Raw genomic sequence first — 27,242 nt, forward strand, 5'->3', positions numbered from 1 at the left:
TGAAACAACACTTTGCTTAACTTCTGACAAAAGTTTTTCATTGTTACGGTGTGCAGCCACTTCGCATTCAGTTATGCTATCATCCTTATGCTATGTTTAAAAATGATGGTTATAAAATAATGTAAAATTTCGTTTATGAATTGATGCACTTATGTATATCGACGACCTAGCTGGTGCATGACTTGGAAAAACGAACAGCTATAAAAACGGGGCCAAACAAAAACAAGACAGCGTACTGTCTGTGCGTCTTCTTGTTTGTGGGCCTGACTTCTTGCAGCGCAGATCTTCTAGTGAGTGGTACGGTTACGTACGGAAGAGGGCAGGTACTATTTTGCAAGTCGCCTATCACCCAATCGCGCTTTCGGCGTTGTGGGCGTGCTATATTATCCTAGATTTAAAAATAATGAAGCTTTGCACTAGAAATTTGATAGTATCATATGATGGAAGTTTCACTCGCTTTCGGTGACCTTCTGTCTGACTTGTTTGAAAAGATGTTTGGAAGTAACTTGTGATCATGGCATTGTAGTCATCATGCGACGCATATTGTTATTTGATCACACTCGAGAATTGATGAGTCAGACAGTCCAAAGCAGGGCTGCTTCCTGTTTAGAAGCCTTTGTGAAATTTGTGGCATCCATAGCTTGCTGAAAAATTAGGGCCAGTAGCTCGGAGAGATTTGAAAGTGTCGTGTCTTTTCACACCCGTCGACTTATCCGCCGACTTCTTTCCTGACGCCTTTTATGCGTGTCCCCCCTCCTCATATCCATCACCCCACTCACTTTCCTAAAAATCTTTTCCGTTAGTCACTGTCGCACTCCTCAACATTCACCGGATTGTTGAACGACGCGGCAGCCTCTAGCATTCCTATATTTCTTTTTCTGCATGGACTTCGAGGCTATTCACCTACTTTCCCTCCAACCTGTTTGTTGTGGCGGTTTCTTAGCTTCCCTGGCCCAGCACCCCTGTCCTTGATATATTTTGCCGTGCACAAAATTCTGTAGGTCTTCCTTGTCCCGTTTATTGCCCTGTTTTCATTCTTAACAGCATGTACAAACTAGCCTTTGTGGGGATGCGCGACTCTCATGCGTCCCCTGATGTTGTTTTCCCCGCATGTCTCCTGTAGTCCGGCTTCTCTGCGTGGCTAAGCCCGGCGGTGGTTGCGGCGCGTTGTGAGAGATGGCGCTAGTGTCGCGATGCTAACGCCACCAAACGGCGAGGTCACTTGGGAGAAAAAGGTTGGAGGCGCTCTCTCTTTGCCTTGGGATCGGCGACCAACACGCACGAACGCTTCGCGGGTGCGCCGGACCGCTTCGCGCGACCGTCGCGCGAGGCTAAGAGCGGGACACCGGTATGGACGAACACGGATCGTTCGAGCGCGCCACCGTTCGCGTGACCGTACACGTGAACGACTAGGCGATGGTGTCATAGCATGGGGCGAATGTATTCGCTCGCTATCGGGTCGCGGTGAGTCGGACTTCCTTGATTTGTCGCGCGCCCGTGTGAATGTTCTATTGGTTGTAATTCGGCTAGTGTGTATTAGTGTATGAAAGGTGCAATAAATGCCCTTGTGATTGTCTGCACTATGTTGTCGTTCCTTTGTCCCAAGGGCACATGTGAGACCCCACATCTGGCTGCCCAACGTGGGGCTCTTGGGGCATCGGACGATAATTTTAACAGGTTGGCTCGGTTCGAGATGTTTCAACCGAAGCGTAGTCCTAGCTTGGATTTTGATCGCTAGTGTCGGCGGTGTGCTTTCTTGAGTGAGGCGACGGTTGCTGTAGCGTGTTTGAACTTTTCAACATGCTAAGCCTTTTCGCGAGTGTTTTGAAGTACACTCGTCGGTACGAGAGCCACGTGGTCTGCATCCTGGGAGAGCGAGGCCTAGCGCCCGCGGAGCATTGGCAAGCCTGAAGCGAGTGAGTACGGAAGCCTTGTGGGTGGTCCGAATTTCTTATGTAAATAGCTTCTTCTATACTTCGACTTCAGAAGTGGAGGCTCAGGGAGCCGGGTGGCTGCGGGCCACGGGTGCCGGTACGGGCTGACTGGTATTGCGGCCTGGCACCGGGCGCTCCGACACCGTCTGGGACGGTGGGCGCCGTCAACTCGGATGCTGTTTGCACCGAGCGGGGTAGGACCACCTCACAGAGCTAACGTCTCCTCGCGGCTGCCTGTTCTTGTGCCCATTTTGGGTGATGTTTTTTTTTTTGAATGCCGGTTGTCAAAGTAGCGACGCATTAGGCCTAAGGCTTAACAAAGCCGCCTGTCGCACGTTGAGGGACACAACCTGGTGGACCGTGGTGTTGAGGTGTCGCACATTGCTTCCCTCATTAGTTCGCCTCGCACGAATTGAAATTACTCGTTCGACTCAAGAAAGCAAGCTTTGTTCACGTGAACTTAGCATCTGAAATGCCACCCGAAATTATTGCTAGCCGAATTGAACATGTACCACGTGGGCGATGCGTATGCCGAATTCCTCTCCCTTGCACTACTTTAGTGTTTGTCGAGTGCGTTGAGTGTACGCAGCGTGAGCGGAGTCACCCCTGGTTTTCTGTCACCTGCACATCGTCAGCCGCTGCTGCCCCGAACTACAATCGAGCTACCCCAGGCTTTGGAGATGCCTGTGGTCAATTCGGCGCAGCGACTTCGGCGGCCGCCAATGTCCGGCTCGCAACCCTCGGCGGCTGGGAAAAGAGCCAGCAGTCACCAACGGCTACTGCGGCTCTCGTCAGCAGGGCGCGAGCGACGCTTGCTCGTGCCGACTTCTGCGTCGCCGTTTCCGGAGTCCTGGGCTGGAGTCGTGCCATCGAATCTGCAGACGTGGTGCTGAGACCAACGGACGCCAGCGGTGAACCCCAGAGTCAATGTCGGCTCGCACGTTGTGGATAACGCGTGGACATTTACTCGGCAGCGCCACTGTCGCATGTACTAACTTTTGTTCGCGACGCGCGCGTTGATAGGCCTTGTGACATGTTTTTCCGGCGTATGTGTAGTGATTTAAGGTTGGGGGGATGTGGGGATGCGCGTCTCTCACACGTCCCCTGATGTTGTTTTCCCTGCATGTCTCCTGTAGTCCGGCTTCTCTGCGTGGCTAAGCCCGGCGGTAGTTGCGGCGCGTTGCGAGAGATGGCGCTAGTGTCGCGATGCTAACGCCACCGAACGGCGAGGTCACTTGGGAGAAAAAGGTCGGAGGCGCTCTCTCTTTGGCTTGGGATCGGCGACCAACACGCACGAACGCTTCGCGCGTGCGCCGGCCCGCTTCGCGTGACCGTCGCACGAAGCGGGTTAACGACTAGGCGATGGTGTCATAGCATGGGGCGAACGTATTCACTCGCTATCGGGTTGCGGTGAGTCGGACTTCCTTGATTTGTCGCGCGCCCGTGTGAATGTTCTATTGGCTGTAATTCTGCTAGTGTGTATTAGTGTATGAAAGGTGCAATAAATGCCCTTGTGATTGTCTGCACTACTGTGTTGTCGTTCCTTTGTCCCAAGGGCACATGTGAGACCCCACACCTTATATCAAGATCTTCTCAAGTTTATTAACATACCTAATGAAAGTCGGAGACAAGGGGGGAAAAAAAAACATGGGCAGCTTGCACTAGTGGTGCAACGCTGGAGTAAACAGCGGAGCTGATGATTGACGTAGCTTTTCTTCCAGGTTTTACTAGGCTTGGCTAAGTTTTGCTAGGAAATGCTAAGTGCTGCTAGTCACGGTATTCCGAACCGGCTCGCCGCCGATGCGCAGATTCTCGCTTGGCCGCACGACGCGCTTCAAGATGAGTGGCTTCTTCTTCGCGTGTCTGGATCTTCTTTGGTCGTCCCATGTCAAGGGTACATGTACTCGCCACATGGTCAACGAGAGTTCTGCCGCCGTCGCCGCAGCTCCGAGCTTTATCTCCCCAGTGATGTTATGGCCAAGCTGTGCCTCCATACTTTCCGGGGCGTAGCTGGTCGAAACCTGCCGAGCCGACGCCAGAGGCGCCTGCTGCAGTCACGGACACTGCGCTCGTTCGTCGCGAGCGCGGGGAAACGGGGAAACGTCGGCGGCAGCCCTGCGCGTTGCCTCGTTGGTGCTGCTACAATTTCTCTCTCTCTGTCTCATTTTCTCTTTCCCTCTCCCGAGCATTGCGCACGCGGCACGCATGCTCTCCTTCCCTCTCCTTAATGTCCCATGTGAAGGCAACATCTGCACAGCACGGAGAGGAGGCGAAGCACACGCTGCTTCACGAGGTGGTTGCTGGGCAACCCAGGTAAGTCATCGCTGAGCGATATTGCGGCTCGTGGCACAACTTACGGCCGTCTGAAACAGCTCCGCTGTTAAAAAGAACAAAAGAGGAGGGGGGGGATGCTTATGTGTTTCCTAGACAAGCGCTTAAGTCGCAATATTTTTGGAATGCTTTTCTTCCGTGCAGTGTGGTCGACGATTTGGCCAAGTACCAGAAATGAGAAGCTCAACAACACGAAGGCCTGGTGGGGAGCAACAGTGCTCCCTAAGTTTTATGCACGCGCTTGTCCCATCTTTATCTGGGTGTGGAATATTTAGCGCTGGTCCCCCCTCAGCAGTTATGGCTAACACGATCCGGAATGAGGTAGAGGCCGCAATGTTCTGTGCTGGGGGAGGGTATCGCCCACCTGACAACTCGCGTTTGGGCCGGATTTGTTAAGGCTTGCAGCAACATAATAGGCCAGTGTGCATCATTTTTCAGCAGCAGCACGCAAACACCTTGTGAAATGGGTTGCCCTATGTGCAGCTGCAGGGGCACATGGGCAACCATACGCCCTGCGCACGGAGGATGACCGGGTGGCTCGTGTGGAGGGGACATGCGTCTTGGCCCAAGGGCTTGGCCACACCCGACTGCTGCTTGCTGATACCTGTATCCTTTGACACTGAAGTACCTGCTTGTGCCCGTTCCATGGTGGTGCCTTGACTTTGCCTTCCAGCTTCATCCATCAATGTGCGGACTGCTGATGTGCACGTAGTCAGACCAAGCTACCTTCGTAAGCCTCTTTCTAATCTTGACTTTCTGGTGGCACCTTGTAGGACATCTGTCTTGTTCCTCATTTACATCACTTATGAGGATATAAAGTGTGTCAAAGTGAATCACTAGTCAGTGTTTGCCAGTGCCACAATCAGAGGAAACAAATTGTGCTAACAGCTTATTTTTGTCCCTTTTCACAAGAAACATCCTCCCATGGTAAAATTTTTAAATTGCAGGTTCCAGTAGTAGGAAATTATTGGAAACTCATGTATACAGTAAACATTTATTGCAAACAATACTTTGTATGAAGAAATGCTGTACACTCATCAACAGTACATACCTGCCAACTCTCCTGAATTGTCTGGGAGCCTCCCGAATTTTTCTCGCATCTCCCGATTGTAAGGACGTGACCTCAAATCTCCCGAAAAGTGGCCGCCACTTTTTTTTTTTTGGCCTGTAATATAACCATGCGAAAAAGCGGCGCGGGAGCAGTTCGTCACCAGCATGCACCGTGAATCGTGGTAGCAGCCGCCGGCACCAGCACGAACGCGAGCAGCCGACTAGCGCTGTCATACTGGATTTTCCGGATTGGCTCGTCTCAGGCTGGGTAGAGCGTTTTTAGCAATCATATGACCGTGAGTGGGCTAGGCTTCAGTTGACTTTGCCAGGTTGTCGATTGAATTGCGAATGCCGAACTACTCTTTGTTGGAACGATCGATGGCACTTTCAAAAGCCAAGAATAAGTACACTTGCAAGTATTTCTGAGATCATACACGACTGAGTTTTTGTGCTGTGTTACTTCACGGAATCGTGACAAGTATGGACTCTGTACCAGGTGCGCCGTTTCGCACGGCGGCAACATTTTTTTTTTGGGGGGGGGGAGGTGAAAACTTTTTGACCCCCCCCCCTCCCCTTGCACGGCGGTCTCCCGAATTTTCATGTTGCGAGGTTGGCAGGTATGACAGTAGACACACACACACTCCATACACTAAGAGATCAAGGTAAGTGTTTACAGCAAAATTTATGGCTAAAAATATGTTAGGCATAAATAAAACAAACGCTTGAGCAGTCGCCGCAAGAAGACACACCGCATGCGGCCATACTAACCCTGTGACTGCGGGCAGGCCAGTGTATGGCAATACACGAACCACAACCAAAGGAGGAACCACAACAGAAGGCAAAGAAAAAGAAAACTCATCAGTATCTCAAAACTTCTGACTGTGCAGGGCTACATCTAAGGTGCCGGAAACACGATAGCATCGGCCATAAAGGACAATAGCATCGCCTCCATGCATGACCATGTGAGAAAGTGCCTGAAAGTAAACAAGTTGAGTAGTGGGCCTTTGCGAGTGGAAACATAATTTCCAATGAGCTTGTGCGACTCTGTAGAGATGACAGCACTCCTTAACAACCAGTAGTGTTCACTGCGAAATATCAAACAAAAGATTGACGACGTACAGGTATGGCAAAAACCCGCAAAGGCTTAAGGATTATTTCACCCAACTTTTCCAGCTGAGACTTGCTGCTTTTAAGAGCATAGAGTTGACGGAGTGTAAGCAGCTACTAAATTTCTATACAAAACATTTGTTTCTTTCATCGCAGTTCTCTTGTTGCAGCGCTACTATCGCCATGGTTGCCATCAACACAGAATAAGTCGGCAAACCATATGAGACAGCACACGGGAGAGCGTGTAGTTAGTCAGCAGCTCACCAGGCAGCTCCGCCTGTCTATTGCAATGGAATATAGATAAGCCTAACAAATTGCAGATGGCTCTTGCCTTACTAGCTGCTTACAAATGATATAGAATATGCACCACGACAACTGCTACTGGCACCTACAAGGATGACAAACTCTAGCAGGTATTCCACCTTTCCTGGCATTCAGACCAAGCAGTCTAGCTCTGTGGCTCATGCAACTGGAGATCCAAGACAGATTCGTAGGATGATGGTGATTTGAAATGATCAATGATGTTCAAAAGCTAGGTTCAGAGACGTCTCTTGTTTGACCGCTGCCGATCAGTCCAGCTCTCGCTGCTTCTATATCCTGATTTAGCATATACTGCCCACCAGCTTTCATTTTCACTTTGACTTTGAAGTTGATAAGTACCCATACAAATAAAAACACAAAATGTGCAGATATATTGAATGGTTAGGAAAAAAATGGTTGTTTCTTCACAGAAAATTTGAAATTTTGGGACGCTAAATCGGCATACACTGCACATTGATTTACTCAGGGGTACAAAAAATATTAGCAATGCTTATTTACCTCACGATGAAATGCTGAAATAATGAAAGGAATTGCTTTTTATAGTATTGCAAAAGAAATCTGAAAACTCAGCACAAGATGTCACTCTATGTTGGAGTCGCTGTCGAAAGTTGAGGCAATATATGTGGACTAGCATTGGTTCAAGCCGCCTTGAAAAGGTTGTTTGGTACAAAAGTATTGCCATCAGTTATGTTTTGCCGAATATTATATGCCAGCGGTGGATCAAATTCCTGTGAATTTGGTCCAGTACTGGAATCTATTATAGAGGCCAAACTGACAGCATAAATGGTGATCATTTCTGGCAGTTGCCATTGCCTCTGTAAGCTGGTACCCATAAGTATTTTGTAGTTCTATTGACCCCATGGCCTTTAGATATCATGAATTCACTGTAGTTGATTATACTAGGCTCTTGCCGATGATTTTATTTGTTGACACTGTGTTTCAGTTTTATGGTGGTCAAGTGATGACACTTAAGTATGCTGAAATAACCAGCGCCGATATTATGGTGCATTGTGGGCCAGCAACAGTTGAAAGTAATCTTGCTATGCCATGTGAAACTGTTTTACAGGTAGACCTTCAGTGTGGTACTATAAAATTGGACAGTACTTAATAAAAACAAAACACTTCCAAACAGTTTCCTAAGCTGTTTTATTACCGGAAAAAAAAGCACACCTTAATGAAGAGATAGGGGAACGTTTAGTGAATGTTGTTGGGTTCAAATTGGGAAAGAACGGCATTGCATAAACACAGAGGGCAAAGAGACACGGGGGGGGGGGGGGGGCTGTGGCCCGACCAGCTTTCCGAAACCTACCTATATATATATATATTGACGTCTCTGTTGGCATGATGTTTATTCAGCCCGAGTACTCGGGAGCGAACCAGCAAAGGCACACACCCGATGGTGATGATCACACATAACTGAAGATGAGGATCGAGCAACGTAGGATGATGATGATAATCTACATATGAAGAAGACGTGCATAATAAACGCCCACACTAACTTCCCCCCCACGTGGAAGCGGCCATCCTGGCCGCAGGTCAAGTTGGCGAAGAACGCCGCGTGAAGGGTTTCATGTGGGAGACATGAACGACTTCGGTGCTGCGACAACGGCGGTCTGTTGCGGCGACAACAGGAGTCGCGCGATAATTTACGGGCGATGTCTGCTCCAGGACTATGTAGGGCCCGATGGGGCTGGAACTTGTCGCACAAACCAGGCGTGCGAAGGGGCGTTGATAGAAGTACAGTGGAATCTCGATGATACGAATCTCACGGGGTCACGAAAAAAATTCGTATCATCGAAACACAATTGAAACTAGCTAAATTAAAGAGTAGAGAGGTGAACTCACTCGGGCACACGTACGTAAAAAGCATTTATAGTATAGACCACTTATAACTTAACCGTTTATAGTACAGAACTGGCTACAACGCGGCCTTTTTCGACTCCCGTTTACCCTCCCATAGAACTCCAGGTATACGCATACCGCTTACAGTGTAGCCACGTGAGACGAAATTGCGGCTTCCGCAGGAAAATCTCGCCGACAAGGGCGGTAGCGAGCACGAGGTGCGCCCACCGATGGGAGAGGAGATCAACGAGTGCGATGCGGCGGAGGAGCATGAGACGTGGAGCACGAGTCCAAGTGCGATAAAGTCGTTTCCGCGTGCTGTATGTGCGAGTGAAAGCGCGCGGGGTACGCACGCTTTCACGGACAGCGAACGCACAGCGGAGAGCAAACGCGACTTCCGTTGCGCGAAAGGCCGTGGGGGTATTGGAGGGAAGGAGGGGGGCGGGGGGTGACGCTGTGCTGCGGTGCCAAATGCATATCTTGCAACCGAGGGCAAGGGTCACTGGCGACGCAATCTCCCCACGCGAAACGCGAAAGGAGCAAAGCCGGAAGGTAGTGCGGGAGGGAGGGGTGGTGGGGGGGGGGGGAAACCACGGCTTCAAATTCCTCGCACCCAGTCGCGGCTTCCGCGCTGTCCTGCGCCGCGTCCGCATCTCCGCACCAAAAGAGAAAGAGAAAACGTGCGTGACTGCGTGCTGTTCTCTTTCTCGGCCGTCGGTTGGGCGGCGTTTATTCGTATCAACCGACGCGGGTTGAAAATCGATTCGTAACAGCCGTTCTCTAGCACGTTGAAAAGTAATGGGGCTCGGCCGGGACCTCAGAAAAATTCGTATCATCCGGAAATTCGTATTAGCCGCGATCGTATTAACGAGATTCCACTGTATATCGTCACCAGGTCGGAAGGGGGACACAACGCGATGGAAGGTGTCGTAAATGATCTTCCGGTCTTGTTTGTCTGGCCGCTGTGTTTACGCGAGCACGCTGGCGGCACTGGGCGAGTCGTGAAACGAATTCTTCGCTAGACGATGCAGATGGGTGGACAGGAGAATCGAAGAAAGAAACGTCTAGAAGGGAAGTAGGTGATCATCCGTAAACTAGGTAAAATGGCGATTAGCCAGTGGTACACTGAACGGCCGTGTTGTAGGCGAAAGTGACGAATGGTAGAAGCCTGTCCCAATTCTTGTGATAAGGCTGAATATATACGGCGATCATGTCGGCAAGCGTGTGATGAAATCGCTCCGTCAAGCCGTTAGTTTATGGATGGTAACTCGACGCTGTTTTGTGGGTGGTACCAGAGGCGCGCAGGACTTCGTTTAAAAGTTGCGAAAGAAAGACTTTTCCACGGTCGCTTAGCAGTACCCGAGGAGCACCATGGCGCAGAATTATAGCTTGAAGGACGAAGTCGGCAACCTCCGAAGCTGAGCCAGTGATCACTGATGTTGTCTCAGTGTAGCGCTACAGGTGGTCGATGGCGGTCACTATCCACGGATATCCACTTGCAGTAACAGGAAGGGGCCCGTAAAGGTCGATGCCTACAACCTCAAATGGTGCGGTGGGACACGGAATAGGCAGTAATTCGCCTGCAGGACCAGAGGTTGGGAATTTGCGATGCTGACACGGAGAACAGGAACCGACGTATCTCCCCACACTAGTAGAAAGGCCAGGCCAATAGTAACGGCTTCGAATGCGATCGTAGGTCTTCTGGAAACCGAAATGGCCAGCAGTCATGTCATCGTGGAATGCTTCGAGGACATGGGCTCAAAGAGAGCGCGGTAGAACGGGCACCCAGCGTTGACTGTCAAGGTGGTAAATTCGCCATTACAGCACGCCATTGTCCAGGTTGAATTGTGCGAGTTGGTGTCGAAGCCGCGCGTTAGGTGGTCGAGAAGCGCCAGAGAGGTGTTCTATCATACGCCGACAATATGGGTCAGCCCGTTGGCGAGATGCAAATGTTTGATCGTCGTCCGGAGAATGGCAGTCTATTGAGGCTAGAGAGGAAACCGGCGTAGAAGTGACATCTGAAGAGCTGCTTTGCGACGCAGTTGCCGAGGTGTCGAGTGGGTGCGCAGGAAGCGGGCAACGAGAAAGAGTGTCAGCGTTTTGGTGTTTTTTGCCTGACTTATGAATAATGTCAAAGTTATATTCTTACAGGCGGATAACCCAGCGATTCAGGCGTCCCGTCGAGTTCTTGAGAGCGGAGAACCAGCATAATGCATGGTGGTCTGTAACAATTCTAAAATGATGCCCGTGCAAATAGGGACGAAACTTCTGTACGGACAAAACAACAGCCAGGCACTCCTGCTCAGTTATCGTATAGTTCTTCTCGGCATCGGTGAGTACACGGCTCGCGTATGCAACGACTCTCTCGTGTGAAGAGTTGTCACGTTGCAGGAGAATGGCACCGATGCCGTGGCCGCAGCGTCTGTGTGCAAGAGAGTCGGTGCAGTCTCATCAAAATGGCAAAGCACAGGTTCAGACGTGAGGGCGCCCTTCAGCATGTCAAAAGCTGCTTCACATTCTTAAACCAGAGAAAGGGGACACTGGAAGCAAGTAGCTTGTGTAGCGGCGCAGCGATGGAGGCAAAGTTCCATATAAAGCGACGGAAATAAGAAGCGAGGCAAGGAAGCTTCGCAAGTCTTTAGGCCTTTCTGGGCGAGGGAAGCGAAGGATCGCAGCAATCTTGTCAAGGTCAGGAATTATGCCCTCCTTGCTCACGACATGCCCCAGGACCTTAATAGATCTGCTGGCGAAATTCCATTTCTTCGTGTTAAGCTGAAGACCAGCGCCGGCAAGGCACGTCAGAACTTCATCTAAGCGTTGCAGGTGCTGAGGAAATGTTGATGAAAAGACGACAATGTAATCCAGGTAGCAGAGGCAAGTTTTCCATTTCAGGCCACGCAGCACGGTGTCAATCATGCGTTCATGTTCATGCATTCGTCAGTCCATCAGGGTTGGCAAACGCTGTTTTTCTTTATCGTCTTCGTGCATTGGAATTTGCCAATAGTTGGAGCGCAGATCGAGGCTTGAAAAGTATTCTGCACCTTGTAGTGAATCAAGGGCGTCGTCAATGCGAGGAATAGGGTATACGTCCTTTTGAGTGATCTTATTGAGGGCCCGTAATCGACGCAAAAGCGCACGGAACCGTCTTTTTTTCGAACCAAAACAACCGGAGATGACCAAGGGCTAGCTGAGGGCCGGATGACCTTCTGTTGTAGCATGTCCGTGACATTTTCTTCTATGATTTTCCGCTCGGCTAGTAACATGCGGTACGGGTGTCGGTGCACTATGGACGCGTCGTCTGTCTGAATGCGATGCGCTGCAGCTGTGGTTTGGCCCAGAGTTGACGAACGGACATCAAAAGAATTTGCGTGTTTGTTCAACAAAGCAAGCAGCTGCTGCATCTGTGAAGGTGGCAAGGCACTGCTGATGGCTGCTGTAAGGGCGAAGGGAGAAGCAGTAGCAGAAGTAGAAGGGTCTTTGAAAGACATAGTCTTAAGGGACACGATGCATACAGGCCCTGGGTCGGCCGCGCAAGCCACTGTGGTGCTTTGAGGAAGGAGAATTTTCTCTGATGTCGCATTCGTGGCAGTGACAAGTGCCGAGCCATTGTAAAATCGAACTACACCTGATGCAAAAGTGATGCCTTTATGAAGACAACGGGAAGAGGGCAAGACCAAGACGTCACCATGGTCAATATCGGTCGACATAATGGTAATAATTCGCTGTCGGCCGGGAGGCAGTTCAGTATCTTCCTCAGCGATCAGGTGCAACGGTGTGTACGTCTCTTGCCCAAGTAAATAGTCGGTGTCCGTAAGATGCACGACGTGTTGACCACAACAAGTAGCCGCAGAAGCACAAGACAGAAAATCCCACCATAAAATAAGTTGATGAGCGCAGCACAGCTAATTGTATATGCTGCCGAATATCATCAATCACGACACAGGCAGTACAAAGAGCGGAAGGTTGAACAGTGTCCCCTTGGGCTGCAACTAGCGTCGGTCCATTGTATGGCATCGTGACTTTCCTGAGACGGGAACATAAATCTGTGTGAATAACTGAAATTGTCGTGCCTGTGTCCACCAAAGCATCGACGGGCACTCCTTGGACAAACACAGAGAGCATATTTGATGGGCGCGCTGGAGGAATTTCAGTCCTGGTGTCGTATGCAGTTTGTCCTCCAAAAACTGCATCGCTTAGTTTTCCGGACGAATGTTAGAGTTGATGGAGACGGGCCGTAGTGATGTGGAGCGGCAGGAATGGCGAAAGGGAGCGGTGTCTGGCTGAACGGTAAGTGCTGCGGTCTTCAGTCGAAGCGGGCGGAGAAGTAGAGCGGAGCGGAGGTGAAGAGAAACGGCGGCTTTGGGAAGAGGCTCCACTGGAAAAGCTGCGTTCGGAGATGTCGTATCCCCGACGCTCGTCCTGCTGGCGCTTGCGGCAGAAACGTGAAATATGGCCGCGGTAGCCGCAGTAATAGCACGTGGGACGTGACGGATGCCATGCGGATAGTACAGGGGGCTAGGTGCTCCGGAAGTCAGTGGAGTTAAATAGGTTGAAGAAAGCTCGGGCGGCATCGATGAGATGTTTAGTGGAGGCGCGGCAGCAACCGACGCGTACGTGGGTAGCGGCACCGTGGAGTTGGCGTTGCCTAGAGGCGTGGCAGCAACTTCCGCGTACATTGGTAGGGGATGAGAGACGGAGGGTTGCACGCGCGTGGAGCAGGTCAAGGACGCCAGTTCATCCCTGATGATGTCACACAAGGCCGTGCTAGAAGGCGCACTGGGGCACACCGACGGTGACGACAAGCCCATAGATTGTAATTCTTCGCGTATCATAGCTCGTATCATGACACGCAGATGTGGATCCGCCGTAGAAGAATAGTCGCCAACGTCCGGCTGAAGGCGAACAGACTCAAGTTCGTCCAGGCGCTGAGACATGACGATGTCAGTAATTGTAGCGGGGTTCTTGATGGCAAGGGTGTTGAAGGCGACTGAAGGCAAGGGTGGGGCAAGGGTTCGTGCTTTTCAGAACGTGGCGCACTTTGTCTGACTCTGGCATAGATGAACTCGCACGGAGGCAAAGTGCAAGAGTATCCTCGATATACGATGTGTAAGACTCGCCTGGCTGCTGTTGGCGAGTATCGAGGGTTTTCTTTGCGATGGTAGAACGAACGACCGGTGTACCAAATACTTCACGGAGCTGCTGCTTGAAGGCAGCCCAGTCAGTAAAGTCTATCTCGTGGTTGAAGAACCATGTCTTCGCCACACCCGTCAGGTAGAAGGAGACGTGGCGGAGCTTGCGGGGGTCGTCCCAATGATTAGCGGAACTTACTCGCTCGTAGTCATCCAGCCAGTCCTCCACATCTTCCCCACGAAGACCAGCGAAGAGATGGGGCTCACGCTGGTGCCCGCTTAAGATGTAAGGGGTGGCTGGTGGTGCCAGAACGGTAGCGGTAGAAGTGGAGGGTGGTGTGTCCTGAGACATGCTAGCAGAGAGTGGGCGCAAGCGGCGGCCTGAACGTAGCTCCAGGGGGGTAGACTGAGCGGGCAGAGGACTGAGGATCGAAGGAGCTACCTCCACCACTTATGATGTCTCTGTTGGCACGTTTATTCGGCCCGAGTACTCGGGAGCAAACCAGCAAAGGCACACACCTGATGATGATGATCACACATAACTGAAGATAAGGATCGAGCAACGTAGAATGATGATGATAATATACAGATGAAGAAGACGTGCATAATAAACGCCCACAATATATGTATATATACCCTCTGCTAACGATTTTCTATTTCTAGCTTTATGGTGAAAGCAATTATATCGCCACTTCAGGCAAATTGTAGCAGTTGTCGTCGCCGTGATGTTCCACATTAAATCCAAAAGCCATATACATGAGCGGCCAATACCCTGTGGGTGCGGGAAAAAGCACGGAACAGTGAGCCGAAAAGGATGGCGGCTTGATGGGCATTATTTCCCACGCGCTCAATATTCGGGTTAGTTGTAGGTCACGTAATCAAACGCGAATGGGAAGGAGAGCACGCGTCTTCAGGAGAAGACCTGCTGTAGCTGTGAATGACTGTGCGCGGCTGACACATATGGGGCCCGCGTGCCATATCTAATTGTAGGTAATCATTGGTGGGTGCAGTGATAAAGGGTCACCAGGGATGGCTGCTAACTTCATGCGCGCTGTCTTTCTTGCCCGGCTGTCTTTCTGCGCCCCTAGTGTTGCAGAGTTAAGAGACAGAGCTCATCGCAGATGACTCACAGAGGCCGTCAGTAGTGGACATAAAAATAGGCAGACAATGATGATGAATCTAATTTTCAGAGTTGCGGTGAATCGCGCGGCTGTATGAACCATTTGCCTTCGCTGCCGGCGTTCTTCACAATGCTTGCGTTGTGAAAGCGAGTGCTCGAGGTCATCCAGTGAGTTATTTACAGGTTTACATGGTCCGTGCTTACTATGTACACTATGTCCACTATGCTTACTATTTTAATTTTAGGTGAATGTTTGCTACAATTTATATGGCCACTATAACTAACGTATAGACGCGTGTAAGGGCCACACTTTTCTGTCGTGATTTTGACGGGTCTTTCATGGGACCGGGCCATTTGACCTCATTTTTCCAACTACGAGTATGAAATCCGCGGTAAACCTCCGCGATCGCCTAATCTCGACATCCAGTAGCGACGCGCGAAAGTACTCTGCGCGAGACAATTCGCTGTTGAGCCCGATCAGAATCAGCTCATGGAACACGATTGCTTCTTGGTTGGATGTCTTTTTGTTTAATATTGGCTGTCAAGTTATGGGTGCGGCCCTTACACATACGGGTGTGATACTTACACTGATTTACACGGTAAGAATCTTCCTTCGTGTAATTGTCTTCTACTTTGCTGTCACTAATACTGCTTCGCCTTCCCAGCCAAACTGCACTCTTTTTTATTTTTTAGTACTTTGAGTCCGAGTATAAGCGCTGCTGCGCATGATTCTAGACTTCTATTTATTCTGATTTTGAGTGAATCCGGCTTGGCATCGTTTCAGTTACTGAGTGAATTCTATATACAAGGTGTTTCAGCGAACAGTTTCAAAAATTTTTGAAGGTGGCCTGTGGCAGATAGTACAATTCTAGTTCATGAGCTCGTCTACTCGAAGAGGCGGGCATTACTTGCACAAAAAATTGAAATGCATAATCGACTAATGAACAAAATTAATAATTAAGTTTTTAGCTAATTACCATATGGCCCATTTTGCAATTAACAAATTCTAGCCGTGGAGTGCGGATCCACTTTGAACTAAATCTCAGCCCCTCCCCCCCCCCCCCCCCCCGGGAAAATTCCGGAGGGTGCTCGAGCCCTGGAGCCCCCTCGTAGTCGGCGCCTATGAAGCAGACACAAAGAAATTGGCCAAGTGTATGGTAAAAGAATGACCAGACATTTGTTGGGATAGCCTATAACAGCATTTCCTGAAAAAAATTTAGAAAATATTTGTTGCTGCACAGTGTGACAGAGGTAGCAGTGATACACCCATGATCACTCTTTTTAATCTGAAACGCTTCCATTATTTGACACCCAAGCATGTCACTGGTTCTCCCAAAATTTCATATGCCAGAAGCATAGGCTCACATGTAATGCGCAGTGTCTGTAGATGAGACTTTATTTATGACCCACACCTCATGTTACTGTGTTCGGGCAATGCTGCGTGGCCTGTCTAGTAGATATGGACCTTTCTGCATGTGAGCTCCTGGAAGCATAAGGCCTTACATCTTTTTTCTTACACAGGGTCTTCTTGAGTGGATCTGAAATGAATGGGCACAGCTCTGCCAGCTTGCTTGGTATGGAAAAGACAGTGGGTACTCTGTGCATATTTGCCTCGTTTTTCATGTTAGGTGAAACTTTGTGCACGTACGGAACCACTTTGGGCCTTTTTGTTTAAAGTTTTGGCTCTGTTTCGTTTTTACCCTCCATATTCTGGAGAAGTTGTCCAGACACAACAGCTAAAACTGAACAGCGGAATGCAGCTGACTTAAGTTGTGCAATCTGAATATCAAAACTCTTCCACATGAAATAAAAGGCAGGTATATTAAGCCAACTCACATTTTCATCGTCATTGCCTTTCGTTGCGACCTGCTTGCACATGAATTGATGAAAGCATTTTATATCAAGAAGAGGGTGTTTGTAGTTATATCAGTGGTATCTCTGTCGTAGTGTGCAACGGCGTAGGATTGTTGTTATACAGTAGTAGCTGTTATGGGCTCACTCCCCTAGTTGTTTTTATGTCCTTCACAGGAATCTCGAATTGTTTTGCGAGCTCCGGCCTCACAAAGTAGCTGTCCAAGGTTTTGCATTTCAGTCACTCCACCGATGCTACAGAAAGGAAAAAAACTGCGCCAGGAGAGTGGGGTCAAGTGAGTTGCTGTGATGGGATGAACCAGCACTGAAGGGACAGAACTTAAATAAAGGTGGCGTTAAAATGAGAAAAGCAAGACAGAAAAGAGGAGGAAAAAATTTACTTTTCAACTGGGGAACTCTACCTCGACATTGAATGTCTTCTCGACAGGAGATTGGCCCGCATGCATCTGCGATTGTCTACTTCAAATGATTGAGAAGAGGGGGTAAAACCTAGGGGCCTGATTTTCGTTTATCACAACAATATGAAGCCAACAAAAAAATTAAGACAGAGAAACCATTGGGGCAATTTTTTTTTTTTTTAATTGGAATGTAAACATAATGATGTAAAGGCAAATGAAAGTGAACAAAAAGACTACTTGCTGCTGTTGGGAGCTGAGCCTATAACTTTCGCATAATGCCTGCAGTGCCCTACCATTGAGCTATGGCGACAACTGGTCCCACGTCAACATTCTTGGGTCTATATGTGTATCTACGATATGTGACCCTGGGGGGTTTTAGTCAGCACCACTCATGACCACGGCAACGGATGTGGCACGTCCTTTTGATCGCTGGCAATATATAGCAGTACGTGAATGTTTAGAAGCAGGCAGCTGGCCAATAAGCCCTCGTATGCTACCTCCAGCCTGTTTGACGGACAAAGTGACGCATGCCAGTGTCAAGGAAGCAGTGAGCCCTCTGTTTATTGAACGAGCGTATATAAGGGGCCAAGGGGTTAGGACGGAAGGAACACAGTCGTCATGTGATGGCGGGGGCACAGTGATATCTCGTGCATGCAGATTGCAATACGATGCATTGCAATACGATACATGTTTCACAAGTTTTCCTTCACAAGTTTTTGCGACAACTTCATTTAACGCTGATGGCCGATCTGTTTGAAATCTTTGAAATCGAAGGTGGTCAGGTGGCTTTGTCGGGCTTTGTCACTTGTGTGGACCGCCGGGGCAGCTGGGGTGCTGGACTGTTCACTCCACTCGGGACAACTGAATCCTCTGCTGTTGATGGGAGTGTCAACGACTCTTTCTAGGTTGAACTGTTGTCCTCACTGGATTCACTGCTTTCCAAGACGGCAGAGTCGAATTGCTCCTTTGTTGCCAGTAGATGCTGTTGGCTGCGCCTCAAGATCTCGCGGTTCTCGGTTTGTATGCAGTAGAAGCGGGGACCTGCCGATGTCATTACCTTGGCCTCGCGGTCCCATGACGTCCCTGTGATACACACGACGTCTTCGTTACGAAGAGGGGCCAGGCATCGGGCGACGTGACACTTCTGCTCGTGTTTCTTGACATGTGTGACAGCCTGGGGTCCAAAGTCTTGCATAGGCGTGCGCAGGCGCCTCCCTTGCAGAAGCTCACCGGGCGATCGGCCATCTTCCAATGGGCTTGATCTGTAATTCAGCATGCTGAGCCAAAAGTTTTCATTCACCTCTGTGGTCTTCTTGAGGATTCGTTTACCTGCACTCCCTTGTCGGCCATCCCATTAGATCGAGGAAACATTGTGCTTGATGTAACACGTTTGAAGTCGTACGTCTCGGCAGATAGTGCAAATGCATGACTGGAGAATTGTGGGCCATTATCTGAGCATACCTTCATCGGGATTCCGAATGGAGAAAACATGGCTCCAAGTCGCTCGATGACGCCGGCTGCTGTTGGGTCGGGGGTCACGGGTCGTGTCTGGAAAATTTGACATTGAATTGTAAGTGATAAGGTAGTATTTAGGTAGGCTTGGGCTGGAATGGTGCGGAGCATCAGTGGCTCTGATGGTTAGTTATAAGTATACTTCCTGCAGATTGATCAACTCTGGATCAGCGATTCAACGTCAGCGTTGATGTTCGGCCAGTACACCAGCTGCCTTGCCCTTGCTCTGTATTCAGCTATGGCAAGATGCATTGCACTCGTAATGGAAACACATACCATTCGTGGACATAGCGACGGCCGTGGCGTAGTCTTCTCGGTTCTCTCCTTCGGCAACCGAAAAATTGAACAATTGCGTCCTCACCGGCCACGCTAAGGAATAGCTCCACTTTTGCTGTTTCTGATGTTAGCTTGCTGGTAGCCGACATTGCTTGCAAAAAGAGTTCAAATTCCTGCTTGAACAGCTTCCAACTTCGGCTGCTGTTCCCCGTTAGACGCAGTGGTTCTGGTGGCCTCAGGCTCTCCATTTTTGCTTTAAGTGGCACGTAGCCAGCAGCCGTTGCAAATTCTAGGTGCACGGGGGCTCCGCAGTGAAGTGATCACGCGTGATCCTACTTCTGACACCATGTTTCGTCTTGTGACGGGCGAAGTGACGCACGCCAGTGTCAAGGAAGCAGTGGGCCCTGCTGTTTATTGAACGAGTGTATATAAAGGGCCACAGGGGCAAGAGGGTTAAGACGGAAGGAACACAGTTGTCATGTGATGGCGAGGGCGCAGCGATATCTTTTGCACATGCAGATTACGATACGATACATTGTAGCATGATACACAGCTGATACGGTACATTTCTTGCTGCACATTTCTGCCTATACTACACTAAAAATGAGCAATGCACTTGGACAACGATGATTGGCTGATGCAACACTCTGCAGCTGCGCTAAAAACCAGCATCGAGTTGTCGCCTTTCATATAGGAAGACGACGAAACTAGAACCTACATTGAAGAAAGCTTTTTCTTTTCAAAACCAGATTACTAGCGCACATCTTTGAATGTTTACTTGAACTTGACGATAGAGTGCAAGGCTTGCTGCGTACAGTATTGCGTCAGCTATCGCATCAGTGCTTCGTATTATGAGTGAAACTGCAGCTTCCTTTCAGGAAAGGCTGGTCATATAGGCTGTTCCAGAGAAGTTTTGGTGACGCATGTATATCATTCTTTCACTATGCTTTAACACTTTCGTGACCGCGCCTATTCCCGTCGACAGTATGTTGTCGATGGTACAAGTTGAATTTTCGCGCCTCTCCGAGCGCTCCGGACAGCTAACGCCGTCGAGCGGGTTAAAAGAGAGACTATTTTATCGGTTTCGGTTTTGTGTTTCTCTTTTCCACCGCGCGGGGATTTTTAAAGCGCCTGCATAGTCGGGGTGACGAGCGCTCGTCGTTTGGCACCTACGTCGCGCGCGTCCGCTCCACGGAAACGGCGAGTTTCGACGGTTTCCGACGCATCTGGGCTCGAATTTGCGGATGATCGCAGCAGCACAGACTCGGAAGGCGACTTCGATTCGTCTGACTTCATTACGGACGAAGAAAGTGCGGCAAACCGCCCCGGAACATCGACGGGTATCCGCCGTTCAGTTTTGCTTTCTTCTCGGACCGTGTTATCGCTGCCGCGTATCGACGTAAGGATTTCCGGCGTGTTCTAAAGGTCACAGTTCTTATCTGCAAGATGTAAACGTCGTTCGGACGGAATCATTTACTGGCGGACGCGCAGAGAGTCGAGTCTTGTCCACGAAGACGGCCGGTAGTGCACCTTGGAATCGCGCTCCGAAGTGTTGTGTGTACCCGTGTGCCTCAAGAACTTTTGTAGATACAGAGCTTATATTTGCAGGCTGATTTCATATATCCCTTTTCTTGAAAACGTATATTTCGATTTTTTTAAATATTTTTTTTGTGCAAAGCAGCATTGATGTTTTTATCGATCTTTCTCGTTCTTGATGCGATTTTTTTGTTTTGATAATTTTTTTCGAAGTATTTTTAATAAATATGCTGTTTGAAATTAATACCATTGGAAAGATAATTTCTTCTTCTACAATTTGATACCATACACTTCAACATGAATCATTTCCTGTGGCAGGAAAAAAAATAATAGCCAGACTACCCGAAAACTACCGATTTTCCCGCGGTCACGAAAGTGTTAAGCAATTCAGTGCACCTTGCCAATTTCTTGAAATGCGTGTCTGCTCAAAATAAAATTCAGTAGTGGTTAGCACATGTCCTGTGTGATTCTCCACTTTTTGTCTTTATCTAAGTTTATGTTGTTTGTTGTATCATCTGTTCTCCTACCTACTTATAACAGCTGAACATTGTGTCCCAAGATTTTAACCTCTTAAGTTTATTGTTTTCACCAAATGTCACCCTTTCTTGCGTTTTTTTTAAATTTTATGGCTTATTTTGAAACTTCACTCAATGAAAACCCTTCTAAAGCTTTTTCAACCTAATTGCTTCGCATTTTAGGTGAGATAACCTCATTTTACTTCTTCACTATGCAATATATTTATGTACTTGTCATTGCCACATACAGTACAGTTAGAAATGTGGAAAAATGCTTTATTTTACCCTGTTTAAAAATCACCTCAAATTAAATAATGAAAGGCGGTCTTTGAGTGCTGACATAGTGGTGCCATCTATGCAGTAGAAAACTGACTAAATAAGTGTGTGCCCTCCATCTATGTTGTAGAACATGACTGAAATCAACACAGCCTTCGAGGCACTGAAAAAATGCTGACATCCGTGTAGTTAAACAACTGCAGATTTCAAACGCTGGCACTGCAGCCGTGGATGTACTGTGTTTGCCCAAGTCGCTGTGAAAACAACATTATTGCCGCTGACGAGCTGAGCTTGTCCAAAGCACTATTAGGGTTAAATGCAGCAAAATGTACATTTACCAGTTTTTTAGTGTTATTTTTCCAGCTGAAATGAAGTTTATTGGCCGGAACAGGCGTAGATGTAGATCCTCGGGATATACTGGCACGGAATGGGCGGCTAGAACAGTTACGTGGGGCAGCGCTCTGAACTGTAACTTTGGCATCGTCTCTCATGAGGCGATCACGATGCTGCTGCTGTTGGTGGTGTGCATCATCTTCTGTGCATGGTGTACGTCGTCTTCATCAGTCACCTCTGGGAGAAAAAGCAGCCATCCTGGCGTCTCAAGCAGTAGTAACCACAAGCGGCTCACGGTGATTCCTAAGGCAATTGACGTGAACAATGTCACGTCCACGATGACGGAGGTCAGAGGGGGGGGGGGGTCATTGGTTCGATTAGGTTGTGGCGACGAGCGACCACGTAGACCGGTAAAGTCTCAGGCTCTCGTGTTACAACACCCGAACCTCCCCCCCATCGTTGCGCCACTGGGCCGTTGACGTTCACGACAACAGTCGTCGGACGACGCTTAAGAACACAATATGGCCCGGAGAAGTGTGGCTGTAAAGGCTTCCGCATGGCACAGTTACGAGCGAAAACGTGGGTAGCAGAGGTAAGTGCAGGAGAAATGTACGGAAACCTTGCTTCTTGCGAATGTGTAGGCCCGGGGCGTATCTGGCTGAAGAAAGTTTGCAGTTCGGCAATGTAGTCGGCAGGTGATGGCATAGGTGTTTTGCTCGTGGCGACAAAGAAATCGCATGGAAGGCGTAGGTGAGTGCCGTAGACTAGCTCAGCACTGGAGCAACCTAGGTCACTCTTGAGTGCGGCTCTGAAGACAAGTATGACACGAGGCAAATGTAGAACCCAGTTCTCCGGCGATTCATGTGCCATAAGCGAAGCCTTGAGATGCCTGTGAAAACGTTCAACAAGTCCATTGGACTGCGGGTTGTAAGCAGTCGTACGAAAACGTGTTGTTCCAAGTAGTTAAAGTAGCTCGTTGAGTGCTGAGTCAAACTGCCGACTGCAATTGGTGATTATTGTGGATGGGCAGCCGAACCTTGCAATCCATTAGACACGAAAGCTGCTGCATCAGTGGGTGCTCAGATTTCAGATATAGGTGTAGCTTCTGGCCACCGTGTATAGCGGTCGATGCATGTCGGCAGGTAGCAGTAACCTTTCGAAGGTGCGAGAGGGCCGACGAGGTCCAGGTGTACGGTGTCAAAACGAGCATTTGGTGGAAGAAAAGACTGGGCAGGCAGAATGGGATGACGCTGGACCTTATAGCGTTGACACGACAAGCAGCAGCGAACCCAATCGCGAATTTGCGCGTTTAGTCGAGGCCAAACGAAACGACTGGAAAGGAGCTTCTGTGTCGCACGTATGCCAGGATGCGACAGGTTGTGCACGGTTTCGAATTGGCGTCTGCGAAGGGATGCTGGAATGTATGGTCTAGGTGTGTCGGTAGAAGTGTCGCAGACGATGGACGTAGCATCCGGAGTCACGACGTTCTCCAATTTCAGGGACGTTGACGAATTCCGGAGTGTACGAAATTCGGTGTCGTCACGCTGTTGACTGGTGAGTAAGTCGACATCGATGGTGAAAGGCTCCGACGTCAACGTGCAAACAGCATTGACACGACTCAGAACGTCGGCTGGTACGTTGTCGGTGCCCTTGATGTGTCGGAACGTTGCTGTAAACTCGGAGATGTAGGAAAGGTGTCGACTCTCGCGGGGCGAGTAACTGGACGTCAAACGGTTCATTGCGTGCACAAGGGGCTTGTGGTCTGTCAAGACAGTAAATGCACGGCCTTCTAGGAAATGTCGAAAAATGTCTGATAGCCAGGTAAACGGCGAGTAATTCACGGCCAAACACGCTGTAGCGGGACTGCGCAGGCTTCAGTTTCTTGGAGAAAAAGGCAAGTGGATGCCACGCATTGTCAATGAATTGCTGCAGAACGGCACCAAGGGCGGTGTTTGAAGCGTTGGTCATGATGGCAGTGGGCGCATCTGGCTTTGGGTGTCTAAGCAGCGTTGCGTCGGCGAGGGCAGACTTGACTCTTGTGAAAGCGTCGGTGTCCTCTTCATTCCACTGAAGCACTTGCTTACGTTTGTTCACCCGCAGAGCGTCGAGGGGAGCCATAAGTCGTGCACAATCGGGGATGAATCGGCGGTAGAAATTGACGAATCTGAGAAATTGGCGAAGCTTGGTGAGTGTGGTCGGTCGGGGAACGTCTTCGATGACGCGAATGTTAAATGGTAGTGGTCGAATGCCGTTAGCGTCGACGATATGACCGAGGAACTCGAGTTCCGGTTGACTGAATTCGCTCTTGGCAGCATTGATGACAATTCCTTTGCAGGCAAGGCATTAGAACAACAACCGCAAGTGGTGAAGATGTCCTTCTGTGGAAGAGCTTGCGACGAGAAAGTTGTCAATGTAAGCAAAAACGAAAGGCAGGCCTCTGGTGACGGAATCGATGAAACACTGAAAGGATTGGCCCCCGTTCCATAAGTCGAAAGGGCTTACGATCTCAAGGCAGCCCTGCGCTGTAGCAGGGCTGCCTTGAGATGCTGCCTTGAGATGCTGCCTTGAGATCGTCATAGGCGGCGGTAGACAATGGGGTGTTCAACAAATCTGCTACTTCATCAATGCTGGCAGGCAAGAGCGCTGCAATTTCGTAATGAAACTTTGAGGCTTGAGAGCGGATACCATCAACTTGAAATTGCGATTCGGCCTGAAGAAACCATGCCGAAGGATGCTGGTCGCAGTACTGTGGAAGGCGGACGGCGATGGCCGAACAGGAGGGCGCACCGCGTTCGTCGGAAGGGTTCTGGCCTTGAGCTCTCGTAGCGTTGGTCTGGTCCATGGTCGTCTCTACCACAGGAGCAACTGGCAGTATCACGTCCGAGGTCACCAAACTGTGGCGACGAGCGACCATGTATACCGGTGAAGAGAAAAAACCGACACTCGATCTCTTAGCGTAGCATTTTTAATCTTTTGGAACGCTAGCCCGTGCTGGAGCGTACTAGCTGCTTGTGCCTTTTGTAGACGCGAGCGTCTACATAATTCTCACGCGGCGCCGATGCTGCTGCAGCTACAAAGTAATTCACCGAAGACGTGCGCTGGACAATACGATGAGGTTCATTGAAGCGGGGAAGAAGTTTTGAAGAGAGGCCAAGAGAATTCGAAGGTACTGACATCCAGACGAGGTCGCCGGGGTAGAAGACGGGTTGCACACAGGGAGCATCATGGAACCTTTTCTGGCGCTGTTGCTCAGCGGTGGTGAAGTGGCGCGCTAACTTGCGACACTCCTCGGCATGACGTGCTGCAGTTGAAACGGGCACACACTCGGAAGCATCGGTCTGGTAGGGCAGTAGGGTTTACACGGTGTGGGATGGGTGATGGCCTTAGAGCAAAAAGTAGGGAGAAAAGCCAGTGGTAGTCTAGGTTGCAGTGTTTTAGACGACTGTAACAAATGGTAGGACAAGGTCCCAATCTGTGTGGTCAGATGCGACGTACATGGCCAGCATGTCACCCAGGGTCCGGTTGAAACGTTAGGCGACTCCATTGGTCTGTGGGTGGTAGGCGGTGGTGGTTCTATGAATAACGTGGCACTGAGCCAGAAGAGCTTCGACAACCTCAGAGAGAAAGACGTGCCCTCTGTTGCTGAAGAGTTCACGAGGTGGGCCATGACGGAGGATGAAACAGCGGAGCAGGAACGAGGAGATGTCGCGTGCCGTGGTGGTAAGGAGTGCCGCAGTTTCAGCATATCGTGTAATATGGTCAACGGCGATGATGATCCAGCGGTTACTGGCGGGTGTCATAGGACGCGGACTATAAAGATCTATTCCCATGCGATAAAATGGTTGGGCAGAGCAGGGAAAGGGCTGCAAAGCTCCAGCTGAATGGCAAGGCGCAGATTTCCAACGTTGGCAGTCCGTACATGAGCGAATGAATTTGCGGATGTATATAAACATTCATTTACAAGATTTCTGCTAGCCTTAGAATAAGGCCGTAAGTAGGAGTGGGCAGTGAGACAATGTCTCTCTGGTTGAACAGAATACATTATAGCACACTGTAATGTTAAACAAAAGTGTTGAGAAAAAAAAAAGAAAAACACTGAACACACAATTGGGAACATATTTAGAGAAATACAAATAAATTACACAATGCAGAACATATACTGAAAGATGTGCCAAAGTCAGAACAGCAAAAGGATTAGAACAGGTATGATGACAAAAAAAAAAAAAAAGGGTTGTTACAATTGTTTCAGCTGCGCTAAAAAAGAAGGCACTGTTGCTGCATCCACAACATCGCTCGGGAGACCATTCCACTCACGTACAGTTCGCGGAAAAAAAGAATGCTTGTGGGTGTTAGTCCTGCAAGAAAATTCCTTTAATTTTTTTGAATGATACGCCCGCGTGGGTCGTCGCGTAACTTTTTCGATGTATGCACTGGAGGCAATGCCAAGCTTATCATGATAGAGCAAGTACATGTATTTTAGTCGTAGTTGCAAGGATTTAGTCGTAGTTGCAAGGATTCCAACTTCGCTGTTTGAAGAAGAGCACTAACTGAAGCATGGCGACTGTATAAGCGAAGGATAAAACGAGCGGATTTTCTCTGTATGTTCTCAAGTTTATCAATATTTTTCTTAGTGTACAGATCCCAAACCACGGAGGCATATTCCAAAAGTGGACGGATATAGGTTTTATAAGCCAATAATTTTATTTCTTGAGTCGTCTGGCGTAGAGACCTTCTTAGGTATCCAAGTTTTTTCATGGCTTTCTTTTCTATAAAAGTGATGTGGTCATTCCACCGGAGGTCTGAAGTGATTATTACACCTAGGTATTTATAATAATTTACAGCAGTAAGACAGCGACCGTTAATCGAGTACGGAAAAGTCAGTGGCGCTTTCTTTCTTGATATTGTCATACGAACTGTTTTTTCTGTATTGATGCTCATTTGCCATTTTTCGCACCAAATATGCAGTTTGTCTAGAGCAAGGGTTCTCAGGTACGTTCATCCCAGGGAACCCTGCTACGCTCCATAAAGTGCCAAGGAACCCCCCCCCTATTTAACCGAATTATCGAGGGTATCAAGACAACAAACAAATTCTGCACTACGTCAACACGCTTTTATTTACTCAATGAATCGTCAAATCTTGTTTCTATTTAGCACAACCTGGGGCCGTATTCTGAAACGTTCGCCTAGGCGAAATTTCTTTTTTTGCTTTCAGGCGTGTGCTGATTGGCTGTTTTAGCAAAATTGGATGAGCTGATTGGGGTGGTTGAGCCCGACGTCATTCAATTTTGCTCAACTAGCCAATCAGCGCGCACCCTGAAAGCGAAAAAAGAAATTTCGCCTAGGCGAACGTTTCAGAATACGGCCCCAGTGCGGAAGCTGAAATTCTCTTCATCTCATGACTGATTAGCGCTAGCAGCGGCGAAGGCCTCGCGACATCCTTCGCGGGGCACGTTTTCATCTGAGACGCGCTTTGCACCAATGGGCGCACATCCCGATTATTTTTTCGCCACTCAGCTGCTCGCCAACAAATTGTCCGTCGATCGCGATGTAGCCGGTGCTTTTTATCTTCGACAGCTTTGCACTGAGTAAAAGCGAAACTACTGCTTGCCGCAACCGCTGTCGACGAAACTGCGGCCGCTATATATCGACACGATCATGGACGGCGACCTTGCGGTTCAGAAGGCAGGTGG

At 49.2% G+C, this 27,242-nt stretch overlaps 1 protein-coding gene across 1 annotated transcript in view; it reads left to right on the forward strand.

Moving 5' to 3' along the window:
- LOC119432861 (nuclear pore membrane glycoprotein 210-like) overlaps positions 1–27,242 on the forward strand; it is a 238,239-nt gene that overhangs the window by 55,058 nt on the left and 155,939 nt on the right. Inside the window, exons 6-7 of the mRNA XM_049658424.1 lie at positions 4,749–4,871; positions 4,939–4,995. Coding sequence (XP_049514381.1) covers positions 4,749–4,871; positions 4,939–4,995 — 180 coding nt within the window. The remainder of the gene's footprint in view (positions 1–4,748; positions 4,872–4,938; positions 4,996–27,242) is intronic.

The sequence above is a fragment of the Dermacentor silvarum genome, chromosome 11 (assembly GCF_013339745.2).
Source record: "Dermacentor silvarum isolate Dsil-2018 chromosome 11, BIME_Dsil_1.4, whole genome shotgun sequence".
In the NCBI taxonomy this organism is placed as follows: Eukaryota; Metazoa; Arthropoda; class Arachnida; order Ixodida; family Ixodidae; genus Dermacentor; species Dermacentor silvarum.